The sequence below is a fragment of the Caretta caretta genome, chromosome 5 (assembly GCF_965140235.1).
Source record: "Caretta caretta isolate rCarCar2 chromosome 5, rCarCar1.hap1, whole genome shotgun sequence".
NCBI lineage: Eukaryota > Metazoa > Chordata > Testudines > Cheloniidae > Caretta > Caretta caretta.
Genome location: NC_134210.1, coordinates 51,977,077 through 51,993,363, shown reverse-complemented (window position 1 = coordinate 51,993,363; position 16,287 = coordinate 51,977,077). Strand labels below are relative to the sequence as shown.

Here is a 16,287-nt window from a genome sequence, read left to right as displayed (position 1 = left end):
TGAAAGACTGCAGGGAACACCAGGTGGCAGCTTTGCAAAGCCTGTCTGCTAATGGCTCCTCTGTCTCCACTCCAGCCCAGAAGATGGCAATGGCTGTAACGAAACAGGCTTTTAGTCTCCTTATACAGGGAATTTCTGCAGCCTCATAAGCCTCTGATACTGCATCAGGTTAATTTGATCTGGACGTACTCAGGCAGCTGGAGACCCATCCCTAAACCTTAGAAGGGAACAAAAAATGTGGATCTGTTTCCCCAACAGTTTCTAAACTGTGAAAGTACACTCCTGAAGTCCACGATATGCAATGTCTTTGCCCTTCCTAGTTTAGGACAGGGAAACTGGTGACCTGCTTAGGTGAAAGAGAAGTAAGATTTTAACAAAAACAGGCCAAGTACGAAGGGCCACCTTGTGGCTACTGAAGGCCAAATATGGAGGACTACAGGAAAGTACTGAGAGCTCTCCTATTCATCTCACAGAGGTGATTGCTACTTACTACTACCTTCAGGAACTGCAATTACCACATGATTAGCACGATAACCGCAACTGTGCAGTTATTCAGGTAACTGGCCACATGTGCACAGATGTACGTAACTGGTGCATACAGTTTCATAAATACAATGCACCAATCTTTGAAATCAGGCCCTAATGACACACATTCAGACACAAAAATTAGACAAATTCAAAATTTCAAACCAGGGCTGGGAGGCGTACCAGTGTCCCTACCGAATCCCACCCACCACTAATATTTCAGAAAGTCAGTTGACCCAGGCAACATTTTTTTTTTTTTAGCTTAGCACGTTAGAAAGCACCACCTGTGTAATATAAGTAGTAATGAGCCCCATTTTCAAAACATATCCAAGGCTGCCTACAGGATATATTAGGAATATAGTAGGTCCTATCCATACCACAAACGGTAGTAGTATTGTACAAGATCATGGGACATCTATGTTCTTATTACTTACGATTTATGTATTAGCAGGGCCATAATCAGGTTAGACAACATTGTGACAAGGCACCATACCAACAAACACTAAATGGACAGTTCCTGGCCCCAAAAGTATAACTGAAGGGTTTGGTTTTGTGGAACATTGGTCCACCTTCTACAGGGAGAGAGGGCTGCACAGTTTAGATGCCCTCCACCACAGAAGAAGGGGAACAGGCTGGCTAGCATAGTCAGGAAGGTGCTGACTAACAGCAGACATGGAGGATAAAAAGAGGGAAGATATGAGCACTCATTTAGCACAGAATCAAGATGTTGAGAACAAAATTAATCAAGGAACCAAAGGACATGAAGAGAAGGAATTCTTTAATTGTCTAAACACCAATGCTAGAAGCCTGGGTAACAAACAAGAGGAATTGGAATTGCTCTTTATGAGCATAAATCTGATCCAGTTGGCATTATTGAAACCAGGTGGGATGATCTGCACAACTGGAACATAAAAATCAATGGTTATAACTTATTTAGGATGGATCAAGTAGACAAAAATGGCAATAACTGTTTTCAAGTCACTGATAACACAGAAGAAAATGGTCTTGAATGGTTATGGATCAAAGTCTTAACAGATAAAAGCACAAGATGGAGTATCAGTTGGTGTCTACTCCCGAGCAAGAAATCTTACTAATAAGGTGATTTGTTCTTTACACATGTATCTATAATGTGTAGGAAAAAATGCTGTGTGATCATGGGGACTTCAAGTTTAGTGACATATGCTGGAGGGCTCATACTGCCACTTCTAAAACATCCTTGGACTTTCTGAGTTAGGAAATTGTCATCAATAAAAATTAGAAAGTACTGCATCCAGCACATGGGAACTCTATATTTAGAGCCCTGCATGGATACAACATTTGTATCCGCATCTGATCCACGATCCGCACACATGGTCCACGGATGCAGATATCCACAGATATAAAGTGGATATAGGCTGATTTGCAGGGGTCTATCTATATTAGACCTTGTCTTGACAGATGAAGAACCGATCACAGAACTAAAAATTAATAGTAACGAGTGATAATGACTTGATCACGTTTATTATGTGCAAACAGAACAAGTCCAGAACAGTAATATACATATACTTGGCACTTTTAAAGGAACAGTTTCACAAAGCTGAAAACAATTATGAGCCAAATCAGCTGGGAGAAAAAAATTTAACTAGAACAATATAAGTGACAATTGGGAATTGTTTGATAACATTTTACTAGATGTCCAAAAAAGCCACAATCCCATAATCGAGGAAGAAGGCTGTATTTGTTTAAAAAACTGACCTCATTTAGAGGGGAAGTGAAGGTAATTTTACATATATGTATATAATCTATACAAAATAAATGGAGGAAAGTAAAAGTTGATAGTAATGAATATAAATCAGAAGTTAGGAAATGTAGAAAATGGATAAGGGAAGCAAAGGGACTCAAGGAGAAATCTATGGCCAGTAGAATTAAGGATAATAAAAAGGATTTTTTAAAAAGTATATTAGGAACAAAAAGCATCCTGACAACAGCACTGTCCACTATTAGGTGGAAATTACAGTAACAGAATTAACAGTAACAATGTAGAAAAAGCATGAATATTCGATAAATACTTCTGTTCTGTATTTCAGGAAAAAATGATGCAGTGGAAAGAGTGTTACCGTATGCAGATATCATACGGTAACACTCTTTCCATGCTTGGAGCATGTTGAACTGCAGCTACTACAGTTTGACATTTTAAAATCAGGAGGTTCGGATAGCTCTTAAAACTCTTGGATGCAAGTTAACTAAGGAGCTCACTGGACTATTGATGATTTTTCAATAAATCTTGGAAAACTGAGGAAATTCCAGAAGATTGGAAGAAAACTAATATTGTACCAGTATTGAAAAAGGGTAAACAGGATGACCTGGATAATCACAGATCTATCAGTCTGACAGCGATCCCAGGAAAGATAATGGAGCAGCTGATACGGGACTTGATTAATAAAGAATTAAAGGAGAGTAATATAAATAACGTCAATCAACATGGATTTATGGAAAATAGATCCTATTTTTGTATGTGATTACAAGTTTGGTTGATAAAGGTAATAGTGTTTATGTAGTATGCTTAGAATTCTGTAAGGTGTTTATTTGGTACTGCACAACGTTTTGATTAAAAAACTAGAACTATGTAAAGTTAACATGCCACACATTAAATGGATTAAAAGCTGGCTAACTGATAGGTCTCAGAATGTAACTGAAAAAATCATGATCGGTTCTTGGCTCTATCACATAACATTTTTATCAATCATCTGGAAGAAAACAAAAAATCACCCCATAAGGCTTTATGGAAATATGCTTATGAATGTATATAGGACATAACTGGAATATGTTTTATGTTACATATGCCATGTAACATATCTCTGTAAAGGTTATGATCTACTGAATCTATTCATCCGATTTATATGCATGTATCATTTTTGTATTCAAAGCTATGAATACTGGCTGTGTACTTGCTTGATTTTTAAGTACTTACTAAAGCATTTGGTCAGCTTCTTGAGAAAAGAATGTGCAAATTAAGTAGCCACTCAAGAAGCACTTAACGGACAATTTTCAGAGGAACAGCCGTGTTAGTCTGTATTCGCAAAAAGAAAAGGAGTACTTGTGGCACCTTAGAGACTAACCAATTTATTTGAGCATGAGCTTTCGTGAGCCACAGCTGTGGCTCACGAAAGCTCATGCTCAAATAAATTGGTTAGTCTCTAAGGTGCCACAAGTACTCCTTTTCTTTTAACGGACAATGCATCTTGGAAGGCTCCAATCCACATAAGAAGTCTACATGAGGACGTTCAAGGTAGCATGTGAACCATGGCTGCTATCTGTAAGTTCTGAGTCATGCATGGAAATGTGACTTGCCCATGTGACTCCAAAACTCCATCTTGCAGCTGGAATTCTACACAGGGGGAGGGAGGGGTCTCCACCCACAAGAGAAAGTCTATTTAAGCCTGTGGGAGACCCCTATATTTTGTCTTCAGCTGGCTCAAGAGATAGCCTCTCCACCCCCAAGGATACCTGAAAGAAACTGGAACAAAGGACAGTAACTACAGGGGGTGTACGCGATTGCTGGACCCAGACTAGAAAGAGACTAGTCTGTAAAAGGAAGCTTACTGGAACTCCTCTGAGGATGAGGTTTTATCTGTATTTGGTTTTCTTACTGTATTAGGCATAGATTGCGGGTTTTATTTTATTTTACTTGGTAATTCATTTTATTCTGTCTGTTACTACTTGGAAGCACTTAAATCCTACTTTCTGTATTTAATAAAATCCCTTTTAACTTATTAATTAACCCAGAGTATGTATTAATACCTGGGCAGGGGAGGCAAACAGCTGTGCACATCTCTTTATCAGTATTATACAGGGCGAACAATTTATGAGTTTACCCTGAAAAAGCTTTATACAGGGTAAAACAGATTTATTTGGGGTTTGGACCCCATTGGGAGTTGAGCATCTGAGTGTTAAAGACAGAAACTTCTCAAGCTGCTTTCAATTAAGCCTACAGATGTTGGGGACGTGGTTCAGACATGGGTCTGGGTTTGCAGCAGGCTAGTGGGTCTGGCTCAAACCAGGCAGGGCACTTAAGTCCCAAGCTGCCAACGCAGGAAACCGGGGGCAGAAGTAGTCTTGGCACATCAATTGGCAGTCCCAAGGGGGTTTCTGTGATCCAACCCGTCACAATCACCACTGATAAATTTGCAGGCAATAAAAAAATTGGGGGAGTGATAAATAATGAAGAGGACACGGTGATCTGAATAGCTTGGTAAACTGGGTTCAAACAAATATGTATTTTAATATGGCTAAATGTAAACGTATACATCTAGGAACAAAGAATGTAATACTTACAAGATTGAGTACTCTATCCTGAGAACTTAACTTTGCCTTTGTTAAAATAAACAGATTGAGCTCCTTCAGTCTCTCACTACAAGGCATGTTTTCTAATCCTTTAATCATTCTTATGGCTCTTCTCTGAACCCTCTCCAATTTTTCAACATCCTTCTTGAACTGAGGACACCAGAATGGGGCACAGTACTCCAGCAGCGGTAAAACAGAAGTAAAATAACCTTTCTGCTCCTTCTCCAGATTCCCCTGCTTATGCCTCCAAAGATCACTTTAGCTCTTTTGACCACATCTTTGGACTGGGATCTCATGTTTAGTTGATTATCTACCACCGCTCCCAAATTCTTTTGAGAGTGAGTGCTTCCCAGGGGTGTGACTTGATTACAGTCTATAAGTACCTACATGGGGGAACAAATATTTACTAATGGGCTCTTCAGTCTAGCACAGAAAGGTATAACAATCCAAAGGCTAGAAGTTGAAGGTAGACAAATTCAGATTGGAGGTAAGGGGTAAATTTTTTAACAGCAACAGTTAATACTTAACCAAGGGTCATGGTGGATTCTCCATCGCTGACTATTTTAAATTCAAGACTGGATGTTTTTCTAAGCAATATGCTCTAGGAATCATATTGGGAAAGTTCAATGTCCTGAGTTACACAGGAGGTTAGACAAGATGATCACAATGGTACCTTCTGACCTTGGAATCTATGAAACTCTGTAACATTATCTAGTATATAAGGGTTCTTAAGCATGTGGTCAAACATTTCCATTCATGGTCTTTTTCAACTTGAAATATCCACTTTGCAATTTTAGACCCAGAGTCTCTATTAAGCAGCTTATCTTTTTCTATTTTTCAACACTTTAGGCTAATGCTAATTTCTCCCTGGGATTATTTGGAATGTTTGCTTATTTACATGTTTTGCTTGATTCATTTTTAATCAATTAGTTAGCTCTTAAGTACCAGTACAATCACAAGAACTTGAATAACTCTGAGAATGTGTCAGGGTGGATAAAAACCAATGATTTTTTTTTATAAAATCGGATTTTTATTTAAATAGGATTTTTTTGATAAAATGCTTTTTGAGGAAAAAAAACCTATCTAAAGATAGTTTTAATCAAGATACATTATAGCTCAAAGATATCTCATCATGGAATAGGGATTATAAATTCTAATTCAATAGTATGAGACAATATAGTCATGTAATGTTTAAGAAAAGTTTTGTAAATGAGTTCCAATAGTTCATGGATTAGGGACCCAATCTTATGGTGTTCCAGGAGATTCTGTATAGATTATTTAGGGTAATATTTCTATCTACTCAATGGGACTCAGTGCTCAGTCTAGAACATACCATCAGAGGCACTTAATTTTGCAGTTCTCAAATTGTGGATTTGTGTCTTCAGAGATAACATGCTTGTCAACAGCAAAAAAGGTTTTAAATAAATAATATACAGAGGTGAGAAGTAACAGATCTCAACCCTACTGTCCCTCAGCAAATTTGTGTACACAAAATCAATCCCTTACCTCACTCTAAAAGTGCAAAGTTTCAAAAAGTTCAATGAATAGAAGATTGTTTGGGGCGGAATAGATCTGGACAAGGAGAAGACATCTGGAGTCAAATATGAGAAGGGAGGGACAGGCAGTAGAAACCAAAGTGAAACTGTTTGAGCAGCATATTCCAGAAGTCTTGATGTCTTTCTGAGTGTAGCCGTCATTGATTTGAGATCTACCAGACCATTCTCTCACTCGAAGGAAAACCTATAATGGCTGCAGGCCGAAACAGATATCCAGTTTGGGAATATTTTAATGAAGTTCCTCTACCTGTGGGTAAGACAGGCATGTGTGCAAAATGCAACAGTGCAACAAAGAAATGCCAGGCCTGGTTGCCCGAATGAAACATCATGAGAAGTGTTCCTTCTAAGGAGAAAGCTGCGTTGAAGACAATGAAAGGAACATGTCTGAACATGCAGGATCTTCAGATTGGTAAACTTTTATTTCATACTTATTTCCTAAGGACTGCCTGTCTTCCTTCTGGACTATACTTGAATTCTCATGTTTGAGCAAAAAATATAGTTGTTACTCTATGGTACTATCATTTTAGATGCAGTTGCAATAAAAAATAAATAGCTGAAATAGGCAGATCTTCCTTTTACTATTTCACCTTTAAAGTAGTACTGCATGTCAGTGAATGAAATGAGTAATAGTAAATGAGCAGCATGGTAATAATAATTAAAGAACTGCATTGGCTTTTTTTTTTTTTTTTTTAAAAAGGAGAATCCATGCTCAACATACAGGATTCTGAAGACTTTCCACCTTCAAGATCACCATCATTTTCTATAGTTTCAGATTTCAGAGGAACAGCCGTGTTAGTCTGTATTCGCAAAAAGAAAAGGAGTACTTGTGGCACCTTAGAGACTAACCAATTTATTTGAGCATGAGCTTTCGTGAGCTACAGCTCACTTCATCAGATGTTTACCGTGGAAACTGCAGCAGACTTTATATACACACAGAGAATATGAAACAATACCTCCTCCCACCCCACTGTCCTGCTGGTAATAGCTTATCTAAAGTGATCAACAGGTGGGCCATTTCCAGCACAAATCCAGGTTTTCTCACCCTCCACCCCCCACACAAATTCACTCTCCTGCTGGTGCTAGCCCATCCAAAGTGACAACTCTTTGCATAATCAAGTCGGGCTATTTCCTGCGTAGAGACTGTCCAGTTTGACCAATGTACATGGCAGAGGGGCATTGCTGGCACATGATGGCATATATCACATTGGTGGATGTGCAGGTGAACGAGCCTCTGATAGTGTGGCTGATGTTATTAGGCCCTGTGATGGTGTCCCCTGAATAGATATGTGGGCACAAACACTATCCCCGATAATGTCACGGCTAACCTGGTGGCTGAACTTTGTGACTTTGTCCTTACCCATAACTATTTCACATTTGGGGACAATGTATACCTTCAGATCAGCGGCACTGCTATGGGTACCCGCATGGCCCCACAGTATGCCAACATTTTTATGGCTGATTTAGAACAACGCTTCCTCAGCTCTCGTCCCCTAAAGCCCCTACTCTACTTGCGCTATATTGATGACATCTTCATCATCTGGACCCATGGAAAAGAAGCCCTTGAGGAATTCCACCACGACTTCAACAATTTCCATCCCACCACCAACCTCAGCCTGGTCCAGTCCACACAAGAGATCCACTTCCTGGACACTACAGTGCTAATAAACAATGGCCACATAAAAACCACCCTATACCGGAAACCTACTGACCGCTATTCCTACCTGCATGCCTCCAGCTTTCACCCTGACCACACCACACGATCCATCGTCTACAGCCAAGCTCTGCGATACAACCGCATTTGCTCCAACCCTCAGACAGAGACAAACACCTACAAGATCTCTGTCAAGCTTTCTTACAACTACAATACCCACCTGCAGAAGTAAAGAAACAGATTGATAGAGCCAGAAGAGTTCCCAGAAGTTACCTACTACAGGACAGGCCTAACAAAGAAAATAACAGAACGCCACTAGCCGTCACCTTCAGCCCCCAACTAAAACCCCTCCAACGCATTATTAAGGATCTACAACCTATCCTAAAGGATGACCCAACACTCTCACAAAGTCTTGGGAGACAGGCCAGTCCTTGCCTACGGACAGCCCCGCAACCTGAAGCAAATACTCACCAACAACCACATACCACACAACAGAACCACTAACCCAGGAACTTATCCTTGCAACAAAGCCCGTTGCCAATTGTGCCCACATATCTATTCAGGGGACACCATCACAGGGCCTAATAACATCAGCCACACTATCAGAGGCTCGTTCACCTGCACATCCACCAATGTGATATATGCCATCATGTGCCAGCAATGCCCCTCTGCCATGTACATTGGTCAAACTGGACAGTCTCTACGTAAAAGAATAAATGGACACAAATCAGATGTCAAGAATTATAACATTCATAAACCAGTCGGAGAACACTTCAATCTCTCTGCTCACGCAATCACAGACATGAAGGTCGCTATCTTAAAACAAAAAAACTTCAAATCCAGACTCCAGCGAGAAACTGCTGAATTGGAATTCATTTGCAAATTGGATACTATTAATTTAGGCTTAAATAGAGACTGGGAGTGGCTAAGTCATTATGCAAGGTAGCCTGTTTCTTCTTGTTTTTTCCTACCCCCCCCCCCAGATGTTCTGGTTTAACTTGGATTTAAACTTGGAGAGTGGTCAGTTTAGATGAGCTATTACCAGCAGGAGAGTGAGTTTGTGTGTGTATGGGGGTGGGGGGGATGTGAGAAAACCTTGATCTATGCAGGAAATAGCCCGACTTGATTATGCAAAGAGTTGTCACTTTGGATGGGCTAGCACCAGCAGGAGAGTGAATTTGTGTGGGGGGTGGAGGGTGAGAAAACCTGGATTTGTGCTGGAAATGGCCCACCTGTTGATCACTTTAGATAAGCTATTACCAGCAGGACAGTGGGGTGGGAGGAGGTATTGTTTCATATTCTCTGTGTGTATATAAAGTCTGCTGCAGTTTCCACGGTAAACATCTGATGAAGTGAGCTGTAGCTCACGAAAGCTCATGCTCAAATAAATTGGTTAGTCTCTAAGGTGCCACAAGTACTCCTTTTCTTTTTATAGTTTCAGAGTTATCTGCCAATGATAGTGTTTCAGTCACATCACGTCTGTCACATAACCACAGTATATCACCTGTAGCAAAAAGAAAAAAAAACTCCATCATCCAGAAACAACCATAGATAAGTTTGTGGTAAGAACCAGCAGATTACAAAAAGAGGTAATTAATGAAAAAACTGCTCAGTTTGTTTATGCAACAAACTCTCCATTCCGTATGATTGAGAACCCACACTTCATTAACATGGTTCAGTCATTAAGACCAGGATACAGTCCACGCAACAGAGCAGATGTTGCAGGCAAATTGCTGGATAAAGCGTATGAAAGAGAAATTGAGCAGTGTGCAAATAGTCTAGAGGGTGAAATTGTTAACTTGATTGTTGATGGGTGGAGCAATGTTCACAATGATACTGTTGTATGTGTTTGTGTGACAACAGGAGAAGAGAATATCTTCCTTCCAGAAACAATTGATACATCAGGAAATGCACACACAGCAGAATACTTACAAGTAGCAGCAGTAAAAACTATAACAAACTGAAAAAAAAATTCAAATGTCTAGTATGCAGCTTGGTCACAGACAATGCTGCAAATGTATCCAAGATGAGAAGAAATTATTTAGAAGAGAGTCCCAAGCTCATAACTATACGGTTACAGTTCTCATTTGATGCACCTCCTAGCCAAAGACTTCAGTGTTCCAGAAATAAATGCAAATGTTGTTGAAGTTGAAAAATACTTCTGTAACAACCACTTTGCAGCAGCTGCTCTGAAAAAAGTGGGAGGAACCAAGCTAATTCTCCCACAAGACGTGCGATGGAACGCAGTAGTGGACTGTTTTGAGCACTATATCAAGAACTGGCCTAATCTGATGACAGTTTGTGAACAAAATCGTGAAAAAACAGATGGCACTGTCACAGCCAAAGTTCTCAAGATTGGGTTTAAGAGAAATATTGAACGCACGCTGAGTACCCTAAAGCCTATTTCTGTAGCCTTGAACAAAATGCAGGGAAATAGCTGATTTATTACGGACGCTGTTGAAGTCTGGAAGGAACTGAGTAAGATCTTAAAATGAGAAATATGCAATGACAGAGTTAAATTACAAGCATCAAAAAAACAAATGGGACAAGCACTATCTCCAGCTCATTTTCTTGCAAATATTCTCAATACTCGGAAGCAGGGTCAAACCTAAACTGCTGAAGAGGATTTGGCTATGACATGGACATCCAGTAGTCAACCCTCCATAATGCCAATTATAATAAACTTCAGAGCGAAGGGTGAACCATTCAAGAAATATATGTTTGCTGATGATGTTTTAAAGAAAGTCACGTCAGTGAACTGGTGAAAATCACTTAAGCACTTGGATTCAGAGACTCTTGAAGTGATAATCTCACTTTTAACAGCAGTAGCTTCTTCTGCTGGTGTAGAAAGAATATTTTCTTCCTTTGGACTAATTCATTCCAAACTGAGAAATTGTTTGGGACCTGAAAAAGCAGGAAAGCTTGTTTTTCTTTTCCAGATTAGGAACAACCAGAAAAATGAAGGTGAAGACAACTGAGTTAGCTGCAGAAGGCAATATTTTATGTTTCTCGTGTTGACCTGGCTGACCTAGTCTATTTAATGTTTGCTTTGTTTTTTTAAATATTTGATTTAACTATTTTAGTTTAAAGCAATTTTAACAAAAATAAATCTGATTTTAAAAAACTTGGATGTTTACCTAAATTCAGGTTTCAGAGTAGCAGCCATGTTAGTCTGTATCCGCAAAAAGAAAAGGAGTACTTGTGGCACCTTAGAGACTAACAAATTTATTTGAGCATAAGCTTTCGTGAGCTACAGCTCACTTCATCGGATGCATTCAGTGGAAAATACAGTGGGGAGATTTATATACATAGAGAACATGAATCAAAATTCAAAAATTCATATGCTTGTTTTGTTAAATTATATGTTTGTTGTTGAAGAAAAAAATCCAGAATACATAATATTGTTTTAGTTAAATAAAACAATTTAAATGTCTGTCTGGTGATGTTCTCCTTCTAATACAGCCATGGCAAAAAAATCCTCCAAATATTGATGACTAACCTATTGAACTGGAGATCGTTCACCTCCCAATGACTTCATAAATATCTGCTTCAATTACCTCTGGTAAATGAAATACCTAATCATTCATTTTCAGATATAGCTGTAAAACTAATCTGAAAAGTTTTCAAAAATAAATCACTTTAAAAATGTATAGTGTGTACCTTCTAAAAATGAAACCTACAACTATCTCCGAGTTGTGAAGAATATGTATGAAGGTTATAACAACCAACAAGAATGCACTTTTATGTAGAAATCCATGATTAAATAGAGTCTTTCTGACTAGTGATTTAAATCAATTTGATTTAAATCAAATCCACCATGGAATGTTTTCATCTGGTGTTCGTATATCAGTTTTTGGCAAATTTCACAGTAATTGAAGAATGCCATATCCAGCTGATTCTGTAAAACTAATTTAGTTAGGAAGAATATAATTACCTAGTTGGAATTTCATCAGGACCCTAAATAACATCTTTATTCTTACAAAAAGAGCTATGGGATTTTTAATGACTACAGCTGATCATTATATCAGACGAATGTCTTATGTGAAAGACAGCATCTCCAATACTACAGTATTCCCAAATATTGTACAATAAGGGATCATTGGTTCAGCACTGACTCAAGAGGGAAGAAAGTCAGCTAGGGAGTCACTAGTTCTGTTTCCTAAAGCATCTAAGTCTTTCTTGAGGTTTTCCATCAAAGGACTGACACAGTTCAATCCTGCTTAGCTTGAAAGACCTGATAGGAACCAGCACATGGTATGGTTGGCATGACTGCAGGCAAAAATTATTATAAAGATCTACGTAAAAACATACATCATGCTAAAGAAAATATTTAGCATCAGAGCAATGAATAATAAAAGCAGTTGAAACTCAAGACACATTGAATGTGAGGAGTTCAGACCGTGAAATAAAGGACGCACTTTAATAAAGGAGGGAACTGGGATTGTTTAGTCTGCAGAAGAGAAGAATGAGGGGGGATTTGATAAGCTGCTTTCAACTACCTGAAAGGGGGTTCCAAAGAGGATGAATCTAGACTGTTCTCAGTGGTAGCTGATGACAGAACAAGGAGTAATGGTCTCAAGTTGCGGTGGAGGAGGTTTAGGTTGGATATTAGGAAAAACTTTTTCACTAGGAGGGTGGTGAAGCACTGGAATGCGTTACCTAGGGAGGTGGTAGAATCTCCTTCCTTAGAAGTTTTTAAGGTCAGGCTTGACAAAGCCCTGGCTGGGATGATTTAATTGGGAATTGGTCCTGCTTTGAGCAGGGGGTTGGACTAGATGACCTCCAGAGCTCCCTTCCAACCCTGATATTCTATGATCCCCACAACACACCTTTCAAGATCAATGGGCCCTATACACGCTTAGCACGTGTGGTATACCTCATGCAGTGCACTAAATGTCCCAACAACAACTATGTGGGTGAAAAAAGACAATCACTACATCCTCAGATGAACTCACACAGGAAAATGATAAAACATAAGAACACCATATCACCTGCAGGTGAACATTTTCCACATTTTCACTCTGTATCAGTCTTCATCCTGAAAGGAAACCTGCACAGCACTTTCAAAAGACGAGCCTTGGAGCTTAAAGTCATAACTTTGTTAAGACATTAAAAATCATGGACTGAACAGAGACACTGGATTTATGACTTATTACAACAACCTATAACCACTAACAATCTCCCTTGCTGTCTTCTGACCCCAGCCTTCCTTTTCCCCCTATGACTGGAGTGGTGTCAACAGGCCACTTCACCTTGAATGTTCCCTTGAAATATCTTAACTACTTATGCTAAACAATCTGTTCCACCTTGTATTTAGCTGTAATACTCTGAGTACATTTCCCAGACCTGAAGAAGCGCTCTATATAAGCTTGAAAGTTTGTCTCCCTCACCAACAGAAGTTGGTCCAGTAAAAGATATTACAGTAGAACCTCAGAGTTACAAACACCAGAGTTATGAATTGACTGATCAACCACACATCTCATTTGAAACTGGAAGCATGCAATCAGGCAGCAGCAGACACGCCCGCCCCCCAAAAAAGCAAATACAGTACAGTACTGTGTTAAACGTAAACTTCTAAAAAAAATAAAAGGTAAAGTTTAAAAAAATTGACAAGGTAAGAAAATTGAAATGAAACAAGCACAGAAACAGTTAAGATGGTTAAAAGCAGCATTTTTCTTCTGCATAGTAAAGTTTCAAAGCTATATTAAATCATTGTTCAGTCGTAAATTTTTGAAAGAACCACCATAATGTTTTGTTCAGAGTTAGGTACAACCTCCATTCCTCACGTGTTCGAAACTCTGAGGTTTTACAATATTTCACCCACCGTCTCTCTAATAAAAAAGGTTGGTACATTCAGATACCATTATGCAGGAAGCCAAAAATAATCTTTAAAACTTCTCTAAATGGAACGTTGTTACCAATGCAATAGATACTATACCTTACAAATCTCAATTTCCTATCAGCAAAGGCTTATTAGGTTGATTAATAACACAGTTTGACCTTAGGTTTCTAAGTATAAGAAAACAGGTAAGAAAAGGACAGCTAATAGCTATTTTGATGTTTCAACTCCAATTAACTTCCAGTAAGGTAACAAATTGCTTTCTAATCCATTAGATTGCTTGGCATGAAAGTGTATCATGTGATATGTTGTTCCTTCCAACTATGACAACAATGAGATAAAAATGCAACATTTTTATACAATAAAAATATTACTGATAGATAACACAGACTCCTTGTTTTTCCTAACTCTAAAAGGTACTCAAATGCTGCAGTAGGAGAGTTTATATAGAAGAGACCTCTCCCAGAGGAGTATGTTCTTTTTGAAATTTAAATTCAAATGGCTTCAGCAATCTTACCTTTTTGCAGTGTGAGAGAGAGAGAGAACCAAAGAGAGAGAGGAAGAAATGGGGTAGTGGGGGGAAAGGGAGACAATCACAGCAGGATGTTTTCTAGAATCTATTACAGCTACAAAATACAAAAATGTGGGGTTTGTAAATGTTCTTATAACTTTATTCAGCACTGTTTTTTAAACAAATCTGTCATTTTGTGCCAGTTTAACTGGAATGACTAATTTTTTAAAATGAGGTAAGGTAGAGTAGTAGGCTCAAGGATAAAGCATAAAATATGTGGGACAAAATTTTCCAAACTTGATTGTCTACACTTAGACACCACTATACTTGGCATGATTTTCAGATATGCTTAGCATTTCCCACTACCATTCACTTCAGTGCAAGTAGCAACTGCCTACCACCTTTAAAAATTAAGCCAGAAAGATTCTGTTTGAAGATTCAGACTTTAGGCATTTAGGTTTAGACATTTTGGTTGGATGTTTTATTGAGGGGTAAGAAATGAGAAAGTGAATAATTCATTTAAAAATAACATAATTTTGAAAAATATAAGTGCATATGTATTCCTAAATTAAATAATGAAACTGTACTCTGCAGTGCAAAATCTGTGCTACAGTAATTCCATTCCACCCTCCATCCCCAGAACATAAAAGAAGTTGATAGATTACCTGGTAAAAATACCATCCACAACACCAACTGTGGACTCCTCTGCAGGAACATAGGAACCGATCTGTGCCATGATCGTGATCAGTGCAACTTGTTTTATGTAGGAGCTCTTTCCACCCATGTTGGGTCCAGTAATTATCATTACCCTTTCTTTGTCCCCCTGGAAAATGCAAAACAGCTGTTAAATATACACTACTGAGACGGAGTGCTTATTTAAGTGATAGTATGCTTTACAATGAGATATGTACGAGATGTATGTACAAAGGGTATGTTCTCAGTATTTAATATGCCTTCTACATAATAAAGTTCTTTTCCTGAGGGGAAGAAGCAGCAGTTTAAAAAGAACATTATTTACTTCTAATAATAATTTTTTGAAGAAACCATTTAATAGGATATCCACTTTTGTTGCTCCATGTACAGTGTGACACGAGTGAGAATTCCCCTAATTTCATAAGAATGTTGACTCTGTGCTTGAAAAGGTTGTATGTTCTAATATGATTATAAATTTATCCTTCCATCCCATACAAAAGTACTACAGTAATGGCGCAAAACACTATGTTTTACAAACCACTACTACAACATTAGAACGGCCATACTTGGTCAGACCAATGGTCTATCGAGCACAGTATCCTATCTTTCGACAGTGACCAGTGCCAGATGTGTCAGAGGAAATGACCAGAACAGTACAATCATCAAGTGGTCCAGCCCCAGCTTCTGGCCGTCATAGAGTTAGGGACATCCAGGGCATGAGGTTACATCCTGGACCATCTTGGCTGACAACCACTGATGGACCTATCCTCCATGAACTTTCCAATTCTTTTTTGAACCCAGTTACACTTTTGGCCGTCACAACATCCCTTGGCAATGAATTCCTCAGGATGACTGTGCGTTGAGTGAAGTAATACTTCCTTTTGTTTGTTTTCAACCTGCTGCCTATTAATTTCATTGGGTGAGCAACGGTTCTTGTGTTATGCCAAGGGGTAAATAACACTGCCTTATTTATTTTCTCCATACCAGTCATGATTTCATAGACCTCTATCATATTCTCATCCCCCGCGCCCCCCGATCACTTTAGATAAGCTATTACCAGCAGGACAGTGGGGTGGGAGGAGGTATTGTTTCATATTCTCTGTGTATATATAAAGTCTGCTGCAGTTTCCACGGTATGCATCTGATGAAGTGAGCTGTAGCTCACGAAAGCTCATGCTCAAATAAATTG

General features: G+C 38.8%; 1 protein-coding gene across 4 annotated transcripts in view; it reads right to left on the bottom strand.

Moving 5' to 3' along the window:
* Positions 1-16,287, bottom strand: part of MSH3 (mutS homolog 3) — a 184,546-nt gene that overhangs the window by 46,829 nt on the left and 121,430 nt on the right. For all 4 annotated transcript variants that reach the window (XM_048850086.2, XM_048850090.2, XM_048850088.2 and 1 more), the window contains one exon: positions 15,071-15,228. In XM_048850086.2, coding sequence (XP_048706043.2) covers positions 15,071-15,228 — 158 coding nt within the window. The remainder of the gene's footprint in view (positions 1-15,070; positions 15,229-16,287) is intronic.